This window comes from Doryrhamphus excisus, chromosome 8 (assembly GCF_030265055.1).
Source record: "Doryrhamphus excisus isolate RoL2022-K1 chromosome 8, RoL_Dexc_1.0, whole genome shotgun sequence".
NCBI classification, from domain to species: domain Eukaryota; kingdom Metazoa; phylum Chordata; class Actinopteri; order Syngnathiformes; family Syngnathidae; genus Doryrhamphus; species Doryrhamphus excisus.
In genome coordinates, this window is record NC_080473.1 from 17,870,377 (window position 1) to 17,890,125 (window position 19,749).

Below are 19,749 nucleotides of genomic sequence, written 5' to 3' on the forward strand. Positions count from 1 at the left end.
AACCTGTTGGGTGCGGAGGAGCCTAATTTCCTCTCCGCTTTTCCTACGGCACATGCCCCCGCAGGTGCAAACCGCCCTCGCCAATACTGCAGCCTCCGACCCGAGGACCCTGGCGGCCGAGGCAGACCTCTTTTTCTTGGCCGCCCAGCGCTCTACGCCCGGCCATCTGCCCCTGGTGCAAGCCAGCACATACGTATTTAGTAGTGTCAGTAGTATTGGTAGTGTACCTTAGAATCAGTTGGTGTTTCACCGCTAGACACCCTCATCAAAGGGGGCCAACTGCAGGGTGATCAAGCCTGAGCTTATGTCTGGTGCCCAATCATGAGTAAAGTGGTGTCTCAAAGGTGGGGGGTTGATGTTGGGGGGACAGTGAGCTTGGCGGTAAAGTTCTGTTCCGCCATCACTCCACACCCCACCCTTGGATAAGGGCAGCATCCATTGGTGGTTGGATGATAGGCCCACTGATAGACCGCCCTTCCACTTGATCCACAGCCACTGGCTGATTCTTTCAGCCACTTCAGAGACCGATCTCATTGGCTGTCCATGAATGCCAAGGTCTTTCATGAACCTGATAGTGGAGGAAGCCTCTGCATCGTACTTCAGATGATAGACCTCGGCCCTCTGTCCACGTTGTTGAGCATCTGCTTCCAGATCTGCGTAGCACAGTTTCTATCATTCGTTCTCTTCAGTGGCATCCTCCCATGGAACCGTGATCTCTATGATGTCAGCCACCTTTAATGAAGGGAATCCTCCCATGGAACCGTGATCTCTATGATGTCGGCCACCTTTAATGAAGGGGATCATAGAAAAGTCTGGGAAAATGAGTTGCTTGCCAATGTCAACTAGGATCTTCCAAACCCAGGCCATGGCTAGCTGTCCAGCTTCTGGTTTGATCTTGGGGTGGTTAGGCTGTTTCTGTTGCTCTCGAACAAACGTTGGCACAGAGATAGAATTGGCAGCTCTCTGGGGCAAGAAGTTGATCAGGAGGCGCCCTGATCCGGCCCACTCCACTTGTGTGTGAGATGAGATGGGATTTTTTTGTATTATGCGATGAAAAAATAAATGGATAAGGGAGTTCAGCTCTGGAGGGCTGACCTCTACGTGCCTAAGGGTTTTATGTTTATGTATGTTTATGTGTGGATGTATATGCTAGGGATGTATATGAGTCTTGACAGCTAACAAGGTGGGGGGGCATTGAGTGAATTGACATTAAGGTGGGGTACACCCTGGACTGCGGCCAGCCAATCACTGGGTAGCAAACAACCAATGAAGCTAAAATGCATGTTTTTGGAATGCGGGAGGAAAGCAGAGTACCCAGAGAAAACCCACACACGCACAGGGAGAACATGCAATCTCCACACAGAGATGCCCAAATGGAAATTCGAACGCCGATGTTTGCTATCTCCTGACTGTGTGGCAATCAAAACAGCAAAGTTGCATCCTTTGGTTTTTCACTAGAAAAGGTTTGGACACTCCTGTTTTTGGAAGCCAATGAATTGAGTTAGCATTCATGTTCCTTCCTTCTCCTTCCTCAGTGCCATCAGTGGCGCCGGCCAACGTCAGCGGCGGGAATGGCCGCAGGCACGAGCTGGTCATCTCCTGGGAGGTAGGTGGCATTCCGACGCCAGAAATAAATGTCACACTGACTGACAGTAAAGCTTCAAAGAAAGAATGAATCCCCTTTGCATGAATATTCTTATTAGTATTCTTACACTCTCATTATGTTTGAATAACAAAGTCACATCCGTTCATTCATTACATTCATTGGTCCCTGGACGCCTCTGTGGCGGCCATGTTGGTTGACTCTCTCATTAGATGGCTGCCTCATTACATGACTCATTACATGACTCATTACATGACGGCCTCATTACATGACTGTCTCATTAAGTGACACTCTCATTACATGCTTGCCTCATTACATGACTTCCTCATCACATGACTGTCTCATAACATGACTGTCTCATAACATGCCTGCCTCATTACACGACTGCCTCACTACATGGCTTTCTCATTAGAAGGCTGTCTCATTACATGACTGTCTCATTACGTGACTGCGTCATTGCATGCCTGCCTCATGACATGACTGTCTCATCACATGACTGTCTCATGACATGACTCTCATTAAATGCTTGCCTCATTACATGACTTCCTCATTACATGACTGTAACATTACATGACTGTCTCATTACGTGACTCTGCCATTACACAACTGCCTCATTACAAGGCTGTCTCATTACAATGCTGTCTCATTACGCGGCTGTCTCATTATAAGGCTCATGACTGTCACATTAAGTGGCTGTCTCATTACATGACTGTAACATTACGTGACTGTCTCATTACGTGACTGTGTCACTACACAACTGCCTCATTACAAGGCTGTCTCATTACATGACTGTAACATTACATGACTGTAACATTACATTACTGTCTCATTACGTGACTGCGTCATTACATGACTGTCTCATTACAATGCTGTCTCATTACACGGTTGTCTCATTACAAGGCTGTCTCATTACATGACTGCCATATTACGTGATTGCCTCATTACGTGGCTGCGTCATTACATGACTGTCTCAATACAGTGATGATGAGAGGAGGTAAAGGAGTGTTCTCATTTGATGCTGCTATTCTCATCCCGATGAGGCTTTTAAGAGCAGCCATTTAGACCCACGCCAGTGTGGACGAACGGGACGGAGCGTGATCACGCAGCCTCGATAGGCTCAGCATCCCTAATGGACGCCCCCGTGGAAAAGCAGCAGCATTCTCAAGAGGTGCTGGAAGGAGGTCACGCTGTGTTTAGTCATTCATTCTGCTTTAATGGCGGCCATGCAGCTGCTGACCAGCCTCAGCAGATGATTGCAAAAAGACCTCCTTTAATGCCCACCCCCATCCATCCATCACACACTAAGCATTTTCTCCCAAATGCGTTGAGAGGGAGCGTGGAGGTTGTAGAGCGAGGGCACTAAGAGGAGCTTGTCTTGTGTTTAGAGACACATCACTGCTTTAATATTTCTTAGCACTCACAGCTAAGACTCCACACTGGCTTTGCAGCGTTGTTAAATGTTGCATTTCCCCATGTGATGATAACCATAGAAGAAATGGAATTTATAGCAGCATAAAAAACAGCTCTTGCGGCTCATTTGACATCAAATAATCAATACCACCAAATAAATATTAATTACCTGTACAAATTACTTATATTCATGGAACTGGTATGTTGTATATGAGACAATATTTCACAATACAGTCATGGTACCTCAATTACTTTTAGTCATAATGTTTATTTTTATTAATGTTTATTGTTTATTTTTAAAATACAGTAATCCCTCATTTATTATTTATGGTTCCTCAGTAAGTGAATGACGTTAAGTAGGATGAATATTTGGAATATTGGAATATGGAACTGGAATATTTTGGTATTTGGATTATACAAAACCTTTTTATCGGCCTGCTCGGCGATCAACTGGTTAGCACGCAGACCTCACAGCTAGGAGACCATCTCTGTGTGGAGTTTACATGTTCTCCCGTGCATGCGTGGGTTTTCTCCGGGTACTCCGGTTTCCTCCCACATTCCAAAAACATGCTAGGTTGATTGGCGACTCCAAATTGTCCAAAGGTATGAATGTGAGTGTGAATGTTTGTTTGTCTATATGTGCCCTGTGATTGGCTGGCCACCAGTCCAGGGTGTACCCCGCCTCTCGCCCGAAGACAGCTGGGATAGGCTCCAGCACCCCCGCAACCCTTGTGAGGAAAAACTGTGGCTGACCCCTAATTTTACACGGTAAACATTTCAATCTTCAAGCCCACATCTAACACAGGAAGTGTGCTGTCAATTTCCCACAGATGACGTCACATGGTCTTTACATTTAGAATCAACAGCGCCTCTGTTGGTTGCAGCCAGGTAGTGCACTGCACAGCTTCCAGACGAAAAACGTTTTCTATCCTGTGTTCTCTCCGGCTTCCTGGGTTGCTCTTGTCATGTCGTGTACTGCGTTGATGAATATTGAATAATTGAACATTGGCCAACAAGATGTCTACCTGGCGTGCTTTGGATGCCAGCAGCCGTCCGTCCCATCTGGGCGGCCCCCGGCACTCCTTCGTGTGCCACCGGTCCACGGCTCCATCTCCCAGGAGCAGTTGGGCCGGGGTGTACTTGATAACCACAAGTTGATTCCACGTCTGTTCACCAACGCGTTTCTTGCTTATTCTTGGTCACGCTCTTCTAGGATCTCTAGGGACCTGAAATATTGATTCTTATATAAAAAATATATACTATATATATTATATTCTTATATATACGTATATATATATTTTTTGTTTTTATGATGTTACTTTAAAAAGTACAAAGTGCAAATGCCCCCAAAGAAGCAATGACAAACAGATGAATAAATGTGATGAATTCACAATTATGAATCTACGATGGATTTATTGGGAGCCGCTACGACTTCTTATTTAGCTTCTTACTCTTCCTCTGGGACAGAATTTTCTATTCCATACATCTCCATGACCCACTAGGTGTGACACAGAGGGGCCCAGGGGGTCCAGCCTTGTCAGCACATTTGTCAGCTGTGACCCCAAACGCATCACCACATATTCAAATACAACACAGAAGCTACAAAGCTTTCATCTAAACGCTGGTAGGGCAAGCTAGCGTCAAACCATCTTTTTAATATGACCATTTCATCTCTGACCTTTGTTTTGGTCCCAGTATTGACCCCTGGGGTACTCCACATGTAATATTTCAACTCACAGATGTTTTTTCACCTAGCTTATGTATTGCTTCTTCTTAGCTAGGTAGCTTTTGTCAGATCCATAAATACCGCAGCTGCACACATCTGAAACATTGAAACTTGCAAAAATATAAGAAATCATGGAAGGGGCAAACACTTCTGTAGTTCAAGAAAAAAACTACCATCATTCATATTATCATTACTATTTTCATGAACATCAGCTTCATTATGCTCCTTTTCCCCCATTGTTTCATTTTTTTCAATTTTCTAAATATTTTTTCTGAAATTGTATACATTTTCTTTTGCAATGTGACTTTATAATGACTTTATTCCCATAATAACCTGCCCAACCTAATTTGCAAATTTTCTTTGTCTCTCATGATGTTATAAGATAAAAAAACATCTTTTGTCTTTAATATTTAACTTCATGCTGCCGTGATTTTCCCTCCATAATATCACATAATTCTCCAAAATTATGACTGTTTTCTCTTTAAATTACTATTACTATTATTCAGACCAACTTAATTTTGTATTGTTTGTTTCTTATAATATGATGACATTTTTCAACATCATTTGCCTATAATATTTAAACTCAATGTCAGAAAAATGACATTACTGTCTTTGTAATATTACAGGTTTATTCTGGTAAAATCTTTTTTTTTTCTTAATGGATTGTGTCTTTTTTCTTGTAATATTTTGGCTTTATTTTCATAAAATTACAGCTGTTTTATATTTATTCTTGTAAATGTTTTTTGTTATTACTTTATTCCTGTAATATTTGGAATTTATCATAGCATAACTTTTTCAAACTATTTTTTCAATATATTTGTTGTTTTGCTTGTCTATCATCATATCATAACTTCTTTCTTTCATCTTAAATATTTCGACTCTATGCTGATGACGGGCTACAAGTGGCCCTGGGGCCGCACTTTGGACACCCTGGTTTGGCCGATTAGCACAGTGTTTGTGCACCAAGTTAACAAAATTCTTTCTTTTTTTTATACTTTATCAGTTTATGTGCTGATTTAGTGATAAACACCCTAAAGCTGCACGCCTGCCAGACTCAATCAATAATAAATTATGGCAAGAATAAAAACAACAGTATGAGTACAGAGAAATAAACGTGTCATTGATTAGCCTTCCTGTGGATGGTAATGAGCTGCTTAAAGGATTGTATATATTATATATATATTTTACAAAATCATGCAGCATGAATGCATCATGAATGTATCATGGGGGGCACGAAGACCCTGCATTGGCCACACCATGCTAACAAACAACTCCAGCGTCGGTCAGCCTGAAGCCAGGCTCTTCCTTCCGTTGAGAAGAGCCGGATGAGGTGGATCAGGCATCTGGTCCGGATGCGTCTTTATTGGGGCTGGACTAAACGATTCCTGTTTATTCATGTTTTTGCTCTGATGTGGGTTTTTTTCAATGTATACATTTTAAACATCCAAATCCATGAAGGAATGAATGGAAATACTCGTAGCTTACTAGATGGGGGTTAGGCTTTGGTGGAAGTGGATTTGTATCTTATATTGAAGAAACACAAAAAGAACATCCCCGGATGCTTGTCATCTTTTCCTAACACGGACGGCAGTAAAAACGTTTTCATTAGCGGCACAGTGACAGCGCCTCACGCAGCCTCTAATCGACTCTTTGCAACGGCGGACGCCACCGACCGTAAAGCGCTGTGATTATTTTGCAAATGTTAAAAACTGTTGGAGCGTTTCGCTCAAGGCTTTGGAGGCAGCGACATCCATCAAGCCTGCCCCCCCCCCCCCCCCCCACCCCCCATTCCCCTTCACATGGTGTGACAGGTATTCCCAGGTAGGATGACAAATGTTAATGAATGCACCCCGTACGTGCTCGTTAAGTCACATTCAGGGACGGAATTTATGACTGAATGAAGCCGCTCAAAACCAAACAGCAACATCATTTTCTACCCGGCTCACTTCCTGCGTCCATTTTCTACCCGGCTCACTTCCTGTGTCCATTTTCTACCCGGCTCCATTTTCTACCCGGCTCACTTCCTGTGTCCATTTTCTAGCCGGCTCACTTCCTGTGTCCATTTTCTACCCGGTTCACTTCCTGTGTCCATTTTCTACCCGGCTCACTTCCTGTGTCCATTTTCTACCCGGCTCACTTCCTGTGTCCATTTTCTACCCGGCTCACTTCCTGTGTCCATTTTCTACCCGGCTCACTTCCTGTGTCCATTTTCTACCCGGTTCACTTCCTGTGTCCATTTTCTACCCGGCTCACTTCCTGCGTCCATTTTCTACCCGGTTCACTTCCTGCGTCCATTTTCTACCCGGCTCACTTCCTGTGTCCATTTTCTACCCGGCTCACTTCCTGTGTCCATTTTCTACCCGGCTCACTTCCTGTGTCCATTTTCTACCCGGCTCACTTCCTGTGTCCATTTTCTACCCGGCTCACTTCCTGTGTCCATTTTCTACCCGGTTCACTTCCTGTGTCCATTTTCTACCCGGCTCACTTCCTGCGTCCATTTTCTACCCGGTTCACTTCCTGCGTCCATTTTCTACCCGGCTCACTTCCTGTGTCCATTTTCTACCCGGCTCACTTCCTGTGTCCATTTTCTACCCGGCTCACTTCCTGTGTCCATTTTCTACCCGGCTCACTTCCTGTGTCCATTTTCTACCCGGCTCCATTTTCTACCCGGCTCACTTCCTTTATCCATTTTCTACCCGGCTCCATTTTCTACCCGGCTCCATATTCTACCCGGCTCACTTCCTGTGTCCATTTTCTACCCGGCTCCATTTTCTACCCGGCTCACTTCCTGTGTCCATTTTCTACCCAGCTCACTTCCTGTGTCCATTTTCTAACTGGCTCACTTCCTGTGTCCATTTTCTACCCGGCTCCATTTTCTACCCGGCTCACTTCCTGTGTCCATTTTCTACCCGGCTCACTTCCTGTGTCCATTTTCTACCCGGCTCACTTCCTGTGTCAATTTTCTACCCGCCTCACTTCCTGTATCCATTTTCTACCCGGCTCACTTCCTGTGTCCATTTTCTACCCGGCTCACTTCCTGTGTCCATTTTCTACCCGGCTCACTTCCTGTGTCCATTTTCTACCCGGCTCACTTCCTGTGTCCATTTTCTACCCGGCTCACTTCCTGTGTCCATTTTCTACCCGGCTCCATTTTCTACCCGGCTCACTTCCTGTGTCCATTTTCTACCCAGGTCATGCACTGGTTACTCCAGTGTGTTTCTTGTCATGTTCACTACTTCAGTCTCTTAAAAGGTTTAATTCAAGAGTCTGTAATACTATTTAAAAGGTTTTTGCATAAAGCTGCGTAAGAACAGGCTTCATAAAATATGAGTGCTCTTTAGCAAGGCATTTCATCCATGAATAAATGGAAGCATTCCAGCATCCATAAATTGCAGTATAATTGGATGAAGTGCGGCACAGCTGCCGGAGGAGGACTTGCGTCTCATGAGGCGAGGCAAGGCGCTTTATGAGCGCGGCGGCCAAGTCGCCGTCAAAACGGCGTCCCCCAACACTCCCCCAAAAAAGCTCAACCTGTCAGGACGCGGGGAGACAAATGGCTGTGTAACGAGCGCCAGTAGGCCACATTTGGCTGCTTCCTGTCCACAGACCTTCTTCATTAACAGCTGCAGGCCATCACTGGAAACAGGAAGTGTCAATCCTTGCCTCCTCTCGACTTTGCAGCCTGTATCGGAAGAGTTCCAAAACGGGGAGGGATTCGGCTACATCGTGGCCTTTCGTGCCAACGGTACCCGAGGCTGGAAGGAGAAGATGGTAACGTCGGCGGACTCTACCACCTACAAGTACCGCGACGAGACCTTCCCGCCGCTGACGCCATTCCAGGTGAAAGTGGGCGTGTACAACAACAAGGGTGACGGGCCCTTCAGCCCAGTCGTCATCATCCACTCGGCAGAAGGCGGTGAGTGGAAGTTGTGTTGTTGGTGCAAGTCTGGAAACACACACACACTCACCGTGTCACCGTATGTGTGCACAGAACCCAGGGAGGCACCCACCAACGTGAAGGCTTACGCTCTTTCCGCTTCACAAATTCGAGTCACCTGGAAGCCGCCCAATCCTGGTCCTGGAAGACCAAAAGGATATGAGGTCAGAAGAACACTCATGCGCTCACTCGTGCACTTGCTCATGCACTCGCTACTCTTGTGCCAAGTTAGCATCACTCATGCACCCAGTGAGTGGGTTGTGCACTCATGCACTCACTCGTGCATCACTCATGCATTTAAGCTACTTTCACATTGGGTATATGCCCAATTCAGATTTTTTTGTTAAAATCCAATTTCTTATGTGGTCGTTCCAGAATAATGGGACTTGTCAATGTGAACACAATGTAGCCTCAATGGGGTACAAGCCAGTGCCTTGTTGTGCTCGTCCCAAGCCTGGATAAATACAGAGGGTTGTGTCAAGAAGGGCATCCACGTAAAATTTTGCCAACACGAATATGCAAATCAACAACATGACTTCCATACCGGATCAGTCGAGGCCCGAGTTAACAATGACCGCCATTGGTGCTGTTTACCTACAGAGGGTGTCGGTGGAAATTGGGTTAGTGTTGGTCAGAGGAGTCAAAGGAGTGAAGGTAGATGTACCCGTAAGAAGAGAGAGAAGAGGAGCATCTAGAACTGAGAGTAGGGACTATGAATGTTGGAACTAAGACAGGAAAAGGTAGAGAGTTGGTTGGCATGATGCAGAGGAGGAAGGTAGACATGCTGTGTCCAGGAGACCAGATGGAAAGGTAGCAAGGCTAGAAGTTTAGGAGCAGGATTCAAGTTGTGCTATCTTGGTGTAGATGGGAAGAGAAATGGAGTAGGAGTTGTTCTGAAGGAGGACTTGGTTAAGAATGTCCTGGAGTTAAAAAGAGTCAGATAGGGTGATGAGTCTGAAGCTAGTAATTGAGTGTTAGTGGGTTTGCCCCACAAGTGGGATGTGAGTTGGAGGAAAAACTGAAATTCTGGAAGATGAAGAGGGCAAAGGCAGAGTGGTGTAGGATTTTTAGGCAGGGGTTGAGACAGGCTCTGGATGGTCAGGAGGTGCTTCCAGAATACTGGATAACAAGCAAAGGTAGGAAAGTACTTGGTATGTCATCACCAAAGAGATATGTTGGTGGAATGAGGAGGTAAAGGAGTGTAGTATCCAGTGAAAAAGGTTAGCTAAGAAGAAGTGTGACATGAAGTGGACTGAAGAGAGTAGGCAGGAGGACAGAGATGTATCGTAAGGTGAAAGTAGAGGTGGCAAAGGCCAAACAAGAGGACTATGATGACTTGTATGCTAGGTTCAACAGTAAGAAGGAGATATGGATCTCTACAGGTGGGCAAGGCAGAGAGATGGAGATGGGAAGGACGTGCAGCAGGTTGGATGGTCAAGGATAGGAATGGAAGTGTGCTGACAGATGCCAGTAGTGGGATGGGAAGATGGAGTATTTTAAAGAGTTGATGAATGAGGAAAATGAGAGAGAAGAAGAGTAGAAGAGGTGTCTGCTGTGGACCAGGAAGTAGCAAAGATTGGTAAAGAGGCAGTGAGAAGAGGACGAAGAGTGGGAAGGCACTTGGTCCTGATGGTATTCCTGTGGCGGTATGGAAGTGCCTAGGAGAAGTAGCAGTAGACTTCCTGACTGGGTTGTTCAATAGGATCCTAGGTGGTTAGGTGGTGAGAAGATGCCTCAGGAATGGAGGAGAAGTGTGTTGGTGGCCATTTTAAAGATCCAGACCCAGCCACACTCCACTCAGCATCAACGACACAGCCGTAGAAGTTGTGAACACAACCAAGTACTTGGGGGTGCATATCACAGACAACCTCGGCTGGTCACTCCACACCTCCGCTCTGGCGAGGAAGGCACAGCAGCGACTGCACTTCCTGCGGCGGATGAAAAGAGCCTCCCTCTCCCCTCCTATCCTTACCACCTTCTACAGAGGGACCATCGAGAGCCTGCTGACCAACTGCATCTCCGTCTGGTCTGGGAGCTGCAAGGCCTCGGACTGGACGTTACTGCAGAGAGTGGTGAGGACAGCGGAGAAGATCATCGGGACCCAACTCCCCCCCATTAAGGACATAGCAAACAGCCGGTGTGTATCTAGAGCCCATCGGATCTGCTCTGACCCCACACACCCCCAGCATGGACTGTTCTCTCGCCTGGCATCGGGGAGAAGGTTCTGCAGCATCCGCTGTAGGACGACCAGGTTCAGAGACAGCTACTTCCCCCTGGCCATCAGACTGCTGAATGCCAAATAAGCCCCTCTACCTTACTTACATTATTATTATTTATTTAATTATTTAAATTATTTGGGCAATTTACTGTTCACGCTGCACTTTACATTATGTTGTTCATATTTGGTGTCTATTATATCTATTTATTCTCCACATTATTATTATTATTATTATTATTTATTATTACTTATCTTCTTTTGTGTCTGTTATTATATGGGAGCCAGGCAACGACATTTCGTTGGCAATTTCACTACTGTGTTTTTGTGCAATGACAATAAAGGGAGTCTATCTATCTATCTATCTATCTATGATGTGCAGAGCTGTAGCAACTACAGAGGTATAAAACTAATGAGCCATGCCATGAAGTTATGGGAAAGAGTAGTTGAAGTAAGACTAAGGGCAGAAGTCAGCATCTGTGAGCGGCAGTATGGATGTGGCTTTCCCGAAAGGGTGGTTATCATTCCCAAAAGCTTCTTCTTGAACGTGCATTTTAAATCCATGTAACAATTGTAATGCTTCCATGGCTGGGAAATATTACCATTATGAAGTATTCACTGAAGTCATCAATAAGTAGTACACACAGTATAAACGGTATATCTTGTTACCAGGTGAGCTACTGGAAGGACACAGAGAAGGAAGACTCGGGCTGGAAGCAGAGAACATCAAAGAACGAGACATCCATGGTGCTCGGAGGACTGGAAGGAAACGTCCAGTACTCCGTCACCATCAAAGGCTTCAACAGCATCGGCCAAGGTCCCGCCAGTGTCGCCGTCACGGCCAAGACCAGGAAGGCCCGTGAGTTCACCACTAAGATGGGACATGGTGTCACCTTGTGGAGGCGCTGATGGTTCTTCTGTGGTTCTCTCAGCTCCTGTGCAACCTCCAAGAAACCTGCTGTGGATCCAAGAGGGCAACAACGTGTCTTTAAGTTGGGACCAGGTCAAGGCCAAGGAGAACGAGTCTGAGGTCATTGGGTACATGGTGAGCATCTCTTCTAACAGCAAGTGGTGTTTTGTAGAGGTATTTATCGAGAAGAAGCTGCTCCACCTGCGTGGTTTCAACATGGAGATGGGAGCAGCATGGGTGCTACGCCACCAAAGGAGGAGGAGAGTGAAGAGCAGGATGAGGAGGATGAGAGCTGGCCCGCTTTCAACCTCCCTTGGCCGATGACCTCCAAGTTGCTCTGGGGAGGCTGGAGAGAAGGACTCACGTAAAGAATACATTTCCTCAACGCTGAAACATCTTTGAGCTCTGCTTGTTGCCATGGCGATTGAGGCTGGTTCCACAATTGACTTGATGGAGTCATTCATCAGTACTTCCACGTTCGTATGGTGGACACCAATGATGAACAAGTACTCAGTGTGTACATATGTCGGCCACCTTTAAAAAAGGATCATAGTAGGACACTGGAAGGGACGTTGCAAGGGAGGGAGAGACTCATCAGGAGGAGGAATCTGAGCTGCTTAGTTATCACTTTCGTTTTCATAGGAGCACATCGTTGCAGATTGCATTTTTATCCTTCATGAACGCTGCAACATGAAACGTAACACCAAATGTCATAACATGCAACGTCACAACACGGAACGTTGTAACGCAGAATGTTGTAACATGAGCCATCACAACACCAAACACTGTTGTTACATGAAACGTCATAACATGGAACGTTTGATACAATAAGCTGTAACATGAAACATTGTGGCTGCACGGCGGACAAGTGGTTAGTGCACAGGGCCACACAGCTAGGAGACCCATCATTAAAATTATTGATGTGTAAAAGTATTGATGGGTAAAAGTATTGGTTGGTGAAAGTATTGATTGGTGAAAATATCGATGGGTAAAAGTATTGATTGCCGTGTGCTTGGTGTTTGCAGGTGTTACTGAAGCAGGAGGGCAGGGATCACAACCAGGTGACTCGAACCATTAACCCGTCCACAACGCTGTCCCTTCCCGAGGGGGGCACGTATGTCATCGAGGTGCGAGCCCTCAGTGAGGGCGGGGAAGGAGCGGTCAGCTCGCCAGTGCGACTGGTCACCTCCTCTGGTGAGTTAACGGCAAGGCACCGCGTGGCGGTTGCGTTCCGTGTGTGTGTGTGGGGGGGGGAGAGATTTGGCGTAATGAAGCAGTGAAAGCTGTTGTGTGACTTTTCTTTGGCTAATTCTCTTTTAATTAGCTCGCCCCCACACACGCCCCCATCATAGCGCTCGGCCAATTAACCTCAACTCGACAAGACGAGACGAGGAGCCAGAGGCTGTTTTGTCTTGGTTAAAGTCAATTCTTGGACGTTGTCACCGTTAGTAGTTTTACATTTTTATCTGTGACTTCAAAGCCTTTGGAGCTTTAAAGGATGAAATGATGGGGGAGTAAAAGTCTTGTAAAAGTATCATCTCACTTCCTGGGCCACCTTTCATCCACCCCCGAGCTAGATGAGCAAAATAGCAGGCTTTACTGCACGTCTTAAAATAGCTACAGACGTGTGTTGTGTTTGGTGGTAAAGGTTTATTTACAGGGGTGTCCAAAATGTGGTTCAGGGGCCATTTGCAGCACACGGCTGTTTTTTTGTTTTTATTGTCCCATAGAAAACAGCTAAGAAGAAAACAACACCAGCAAAAGCTGAAGAATCTGTCATTTCACCAAAATGATGTAATATTATCAGGGGGAAAATAAATATTTAAATGTGAAATATCAAAAGATTTTTTGTAAGTTGGAATTTTATGAAAAGCAAACAAAACCAAAAAGTTGTCAATTTTTGGAAAGTAGTTTACGGAAAAAGTAAATTCACAATATCAAGGGAATGAAGTCGCTCATTTTCATTTATTTTACGAAATCATTCCAATAATAAAAAGTAGACAGTTGGAAAAAAAAACTACAGCAGGAATGAAAAAAATGCTGTAATTTGCAAAAATAAAGTCCAAATATTAAGACAAAAAGTCGTATTCAAACAAAAAAAAGTTGCAATTTAATGGGAATTTATTTGAAATGACATTAGGTTGGCAATGTGATTGCATAAAGTGACAATATTACAAGAACAACATTTACCAAGATTAATTAAACAGAAATATTTGGTAAATGTATAAACAATTACCCAACAATATTGTAAAGCAGGCTTCACCGCACATCATAAAGTGGATTTTCCTTGGACTGTGTTCCTTTGCATCACTGTTACCTGTTTTCCTGTTTCCTTATATTATTTATTATTATATTATATTATATTTCCACCTTCCATGCTGAGTTTTGGGTCGGCTTTAGCTCCTCCCATTTGTCTTCTGTTATTTTTCCATGAGTGACAGATTTTATCAAACAGGAAGTTTTTGAAATGTGTTTTTTCTGGAGTACTGAGACATTTTTGCCGGTTAGGTTTTGTTTATTGTGTTTTTTTAACGTCACTCTGCTGTGTGCCGTATGCTTTAACACCCAAAAGTTGTCATTTTCGTCATTTTCGTAACTCCGCCCCCCCTCCGCCCAGGTGTCCGTGCAAAGAGCGGCCATGGCTCGCTGCACGTCCGGGAATGGAACCCTATGTGGACGACGCTGCTCTTGCTTCTCCTGGTGCCTTCAGCGTCCTGGTGAGACGTCTCGTCGTGTTCTCCGGGCGAGAAGGTCTCGCCTGTCGTGCGCTCCCAGATTCCCTCAAGGCGTGGCCGGCACTTCCGAGGCCTTCCGAGGAAGCTGGGCCGGGGAGGAGTCATCCTGTTTAGTTTGCTCTTTTTGTCCAACATCGCTCGTGTCGTGCTGTCGTGTTTCGTGCGACGAGAGATTTCCTCCATCTTTTTTTTTTTAAATTCCTTGTCTGGTCGAGCGGCGACGCCCGGGCTGTGCGGCGTGAACAATTCCTGGAAACCTGCAATGGAAGAACATCTGGGATGGACCTTTTTCATCTGCAGCCCCCCCGTCCCCAAAATCCCACTTTTAGCTGGCCGACGAGCCGAGCAGCAGGAGACTCAGTTTTTTTTGGTAGGTTTTTCTAAGGAAGTGTTTTGTACACGGTGGTACCTCTAGAAGAAGAAGTGGCGTGTATCGGCTTTCTTTCTGGCTTGGTTTGTTGGATGTGTGGAAGTAGGTGGCCGTTAAAGGTGCACAACTTAGAACCAGTGTACCGCCCCCTGGTGGCAAATAAATGTCATGTCTATTTTTAAGTCCTGTCTTTGTAGTTTTTGCAAATCATGCTCGTGATGGAAGACGTTTGCTTGATTGACGTCTCTTAGACCACAAAGTTACAGCAAGACAACGCTTGGGGATAAAAATCCAGAAGATGCCTGTCAGCTCAAATTCAGACAACAATACCCGAGCAGAACCTGCAGGAACATACTGACTTTAATATACATGTTGATGGACGGCAGGACACCTGATGCCAGTTTGATTCTTCACACAAACATTAACATGAAAAGATTGGTGTCGGAGAGAAGATCCCTACGATGGTGGAGCGTGGCAATGATGGCGATCACCTGCAATCAAACATCTGGCTCGCTCCAGACCATACCGCTGGTCATGCCACTCTTCATCCTCATCTGTGGCCTCATCCACATCCTCATGAGCATCATCCTCATCTGTGGCGACATCCTCATCCGCAAACTCATCGTGACCTGTGACCTCATCCATATCCTCATCAGCATCATTCTCATCGCTGCCCTCATCTGTAACCTCATCCTCATCTGTGGTGTCATCCACATCCTCATCAGCATCATCCTCACCTGTATCCTCATCCACATCTTATCTGTGGCCACATCCTCATCAGCATCATCCGCATCTGTGTCATCATCCATGTCCTCATCCTCATCTGAAGTCTCATTTATGTCCTCATTCTCATCTGTGGCCACATCCTCATCAGCATCATCCTCATCTGTGTAATCATCCACGTCCTCATCCGCATCCTCATCCTCATGTGTAGTCTCATTAAGTCCTCATGCTCATCTGTGGCCTCATCCATATCCTCATCAGCATCATCCTCATCTGTGGTGTCATCCACATCCTCATCAGCATCATCCTCACCTGTATCCTCATCCACAGCCTCATCCACATCCTCATCAGCATCATTCACATCTGTGTCATCATCCACGTCCTCATCCTCATCTGTAGTCTCATTTATGTCCTCATCCTCATCTGTGGCCACATCCTCATCCGCAAACTCATCGTCATCTGTGGCCTCATCCTCATCAGCATCATCCTCATCTGTGTAATCATCCACGTTCTCATCCCCATTCTCATCCTCATTTGTAGTCTCATTTACGTCCTCATCCTCATCTGTGGCGTCATCCACATCCTCATCAGCATCATTCTCATTCGTGCCCTCATCTGCAACCTCATCCTCATCTGTGGTGTCATCCAAATCCTCATTGGCATCATCCTCACCTGTATCCTCATCCACGTCCTTATCCACATCTTATCTGTGGCCTCATCCACATCCTCATCAGCATCATCCGCATTTGTGTCATCATCCACATCCTCATATGTAGTCTCATTTATGTCCTCATCCTCATCTGTGGCATCATCCACATCCTCATCTGTGGCCTCATTCAAAACATCACCCTCATCTTTGGTCTCACCCACATCCTCATCCGCAACCTCATGTTCATCTGTGGCCTCATCCACATCCTTCCGTTTCCTCATACGTCCCCTCATCATCCTCATTCATGTCCATTCTGCCAGGTCCAATGAGAAGTCCAGGGGTGTTTTGGAGTTCCCAGCTAGCTGCTACCGTGTGGACCTCATGGGATGGGACCTGATCCAGCAAGGACTAACATGAAAATGTTTGGGTATTTTAGTTCACGGGTTTAGTTCAAGGGTGACAGCGTCGTGGTGGACCTGCTGGATGTAAACCATGGCTACTTTTATACACACACTATGCTAATGCAGCGTATGTTCATTATTCATACGCTGTCTGTTGGCATGTGTGATTTATGATAATGGATCATCGGGTCTGCAAGGGGGAGGCCATTTTGGTTCTGAGAGCCACGAGCGAGTGTCAGCAATTAAACCCCCCCAGGTTAATGTGTGTGTGTGTTGGGTTACACATGATACAAAGTGTGTGAGCGGTTATGGAAATAGTTTGGATATTTTCCACCACTGGAAGTCTTCCTGTGAAGGAAGCTGGCCGCAGTCCAATACGCTGTCTGCCCAAGGCTCTCTTCTATACCGAGACAAGAACCCAGCTGGTTTTAAAAGATGACTGAGGCATTTTAGCTTAGCTTAGCTTAGCTTAGCTTAGCTTAGCTTAGCTTAGCTTAGCTTAGCTTCTATTCATCCTTGGAACTCAGACTACAAACAGCATGGCTGCTGTGAGGGGGGAGGGGGCATGATGATGGGGCTCATATCAGACCAACACCATGCTCATTGTATCATACTGATGATACCACCATCATGGTGATACAAATGTAGTGATAATACTGCCACACTGATGATACCACCAGCCTGATGATACCACCGAAGTGATGATACCACCATAGCAGTACATTATAGTTATGATACCACTATACTGATGATACCACCATAGTTATGATAGCACCGTAGTGATACTAGCATCGTAATGATAGCACCAAAGTGATAGCACCATAATGGTGATACCACCATACTAATGACACAACCATAGTGATGATACCATTATAGTTATGATACCACCATACTGAAGATACCACCATACTTATGATAGCACCATAGTGATGATGCCAGCATAGTGATGCCAGCATAGTGATGATACCATTATAGTTATGATACCACCATACTTATGATAGCACCATAGTGATGATGCCAGCATGGTGATGCCAGCATAGTGATGATACCACCATATTGATGATACCATAGGGTTGATAACAGCATAGTGATGATACCATTATAGTTATGATACCACCATACTTATGATAGCACCATAGTGATGATGCCAGCATAGTGATGCCAGCATAGTGATGATACCACCATATTGATGATACCATAGGGTTGATGAGAGCACCATAGTGATACCATAGTGATGAGAGCACCATAGTGATACCATAGTGATGATACTAGCATAGTGATACCACCATAGTGATGAGAGCACCATAGTAATGATACCATAGTCGTGATACCAGCATAGTGATAAGACAGCTTGTCTAAAATAGGGGGCTTGGCATGCAGCCCTGAGGAGTGCCGGTGCTGAGGCTGAAGTCTGTGGAGACTTTAGGTGTCATGTTCACCACCTGGGGGCGTCGCGATCCAGAGGCAGATGGATTCATTTCTTGCATCATAAAATCAGCAGCATTCTCGTTCGCGGTCACTTAACAAGCAAGCACTGACCTTTGAACTCACCTTCCCGTGTAGCCTCGTGTATTGTTTTCACCCAAGAAGAAAAGTGACTTTTTGCACTCTGGAGCAGCTGCCTCCACTCAACACGCTTGTTCTATTTCTGTTCCACACCCTCCTCATCCTCATGGAGCCTGTTTTTTAATTATGCATCAACAACACTCCTGCTGGAGACACTTATTTGTCTTTTTGTCCATTTCCATAAAAATCCACACAATACACAGGAACATGGAGCTTTATGTCCAAGGCAAGTCACTGTTGCTTTCTCGTAGGGGCGCATGATAAATATCATACTGAATTATGATGCCGTACTGATAAATAAAAAATATCTCTGATAATCAATAATTAAATTACCTGTCATGTTGCCCAACTTCCACAATCTTGAGGTGAGACATGAACACACGTCCTTCCCTTTTTTGTGTTCTAAAGATATACAAACAGATAAAAAGAGACAACGAAAAATGCACATCAGAGACACACCTATTCGACCCACAGCGAGGCCCCGTGTCGATCATGTGAGCTCGAGAACTACCTTTCTGCCACACCACAGCGGTTAGCTACTAGCCAGCTAGCGACTAGCTTCAGCACACACTGGCTCCCGATGCCTCAGGCATCTCAAATTTGACACGTATGCACCAAATCTTGTAGAAAAATTCCATAAGGTTACAGCGAGCGTTTTGGAAAGTGCCTGAGGCTGTGTGAGAAATTTCAAGCCGATCGCACTGGATAACAGCACCACCATGTGGTGTGTTCAAAGTAGCACAATATGCTTGTACATGAAGCAGCACCACGAGGTTTAGCTCAGGGTTCTAGTATGTGATTCAAAGATGAAGCAATAATGGCAATATCTTCTGAAAGGACCCATCCGTCAGTTGGGTTGGTTGGGTTGCATTTAGCGAGAGGGAAGGAAGGGAAAGCTGCCGTTGCGTCCGTCTCATGCTTGAATAAATGCAGGGTTGAAATGAGGATGTTCTTTTTTTAGGAATGTCAGGATTTTCTGCCTTTTTTGGCTTTCAGGTTTGCTCATGAACGTCCTCCCTAATGAGGCCTCACAGCAGGACACTGGAGCGCTCATTTCCATGAGGGAGTGAGAACTCGCCTCGTTTGAAATTGGCTGCTATTTTAACCGTCCACTGTTAAAAATACAAGAGCCGAGGTCTTAATGAAGCTTTTAAAGACATAAATCCCAGCCAGTCCCTGAAAGCAACACTATTGAATATTGATACTTCCCTTCAAGGTGACGTTTTAACCTGGTCATCACAATCTAAAACCTCTTTTTACAGTGGAAACTGAGACATGTGATATATTCTTCTGACTTACAGTCATCCCTCATTTATGAAAAGGTCTGCCAATTAGGATTCAATATGAATAAATGTAATATTTACCTAGTTATGACATAGAAAACCTATTTACTCATCATAAAAATTCACTTTTTAAAGGCATTAGAGTCCTCTAGACAAGAAATAACACCCCTACATTCACACAAAGCCATGTAAATAAGCTATGTGAGACATGAATAACCCTC

General features: G+C 45.2%; 1 protein-coding gene across 2 annotated transcripts in view; it reads left to right on the plus strand.

The window, feature by feature from the left end:
- The window catches only part of cntn5 (contactin 5), an 83,595-nt gene extending 68,504 nt beyond the window's left edge, over nt 1–15,091 (plus strand). For both annotated transcript variants that reach the window (XM_058079845.1, XM_058079846.1), the window contains exons 18-24: nt 1,536–1,606; nt 8,421–8,655; nt 8,731–8,840; nt 11,564–11,750; nt 11,824–11,936; nt 12,827–12,995; nt 14,419–15,091. In XM_058079845.1, coding sequence (XP_057935828.1) covers nt 1,536–1,606; nt 8,421–8,655; nt 8,731–8,840; nt 11,564–11,750; nt 11,824–11,936; nt 12,827–12,995; nt 14,419–14,522 — 989 coding nt within the window. In that variant the 3' untranslated portion in view covers nt 14,523–15,091. The remainder of the gene's footprint in view (nt 1–1,535; nt 1,607–8,420; nt 8,656–8,730; nt 8,841–11,563; nt 11,751–11,823; nt 11,937–12,826; nt 12,996–14,418) is intronic.
- The last annotated feature ends 4,658 nt before the right edge of the window (nt 15,092–19,749 follow it).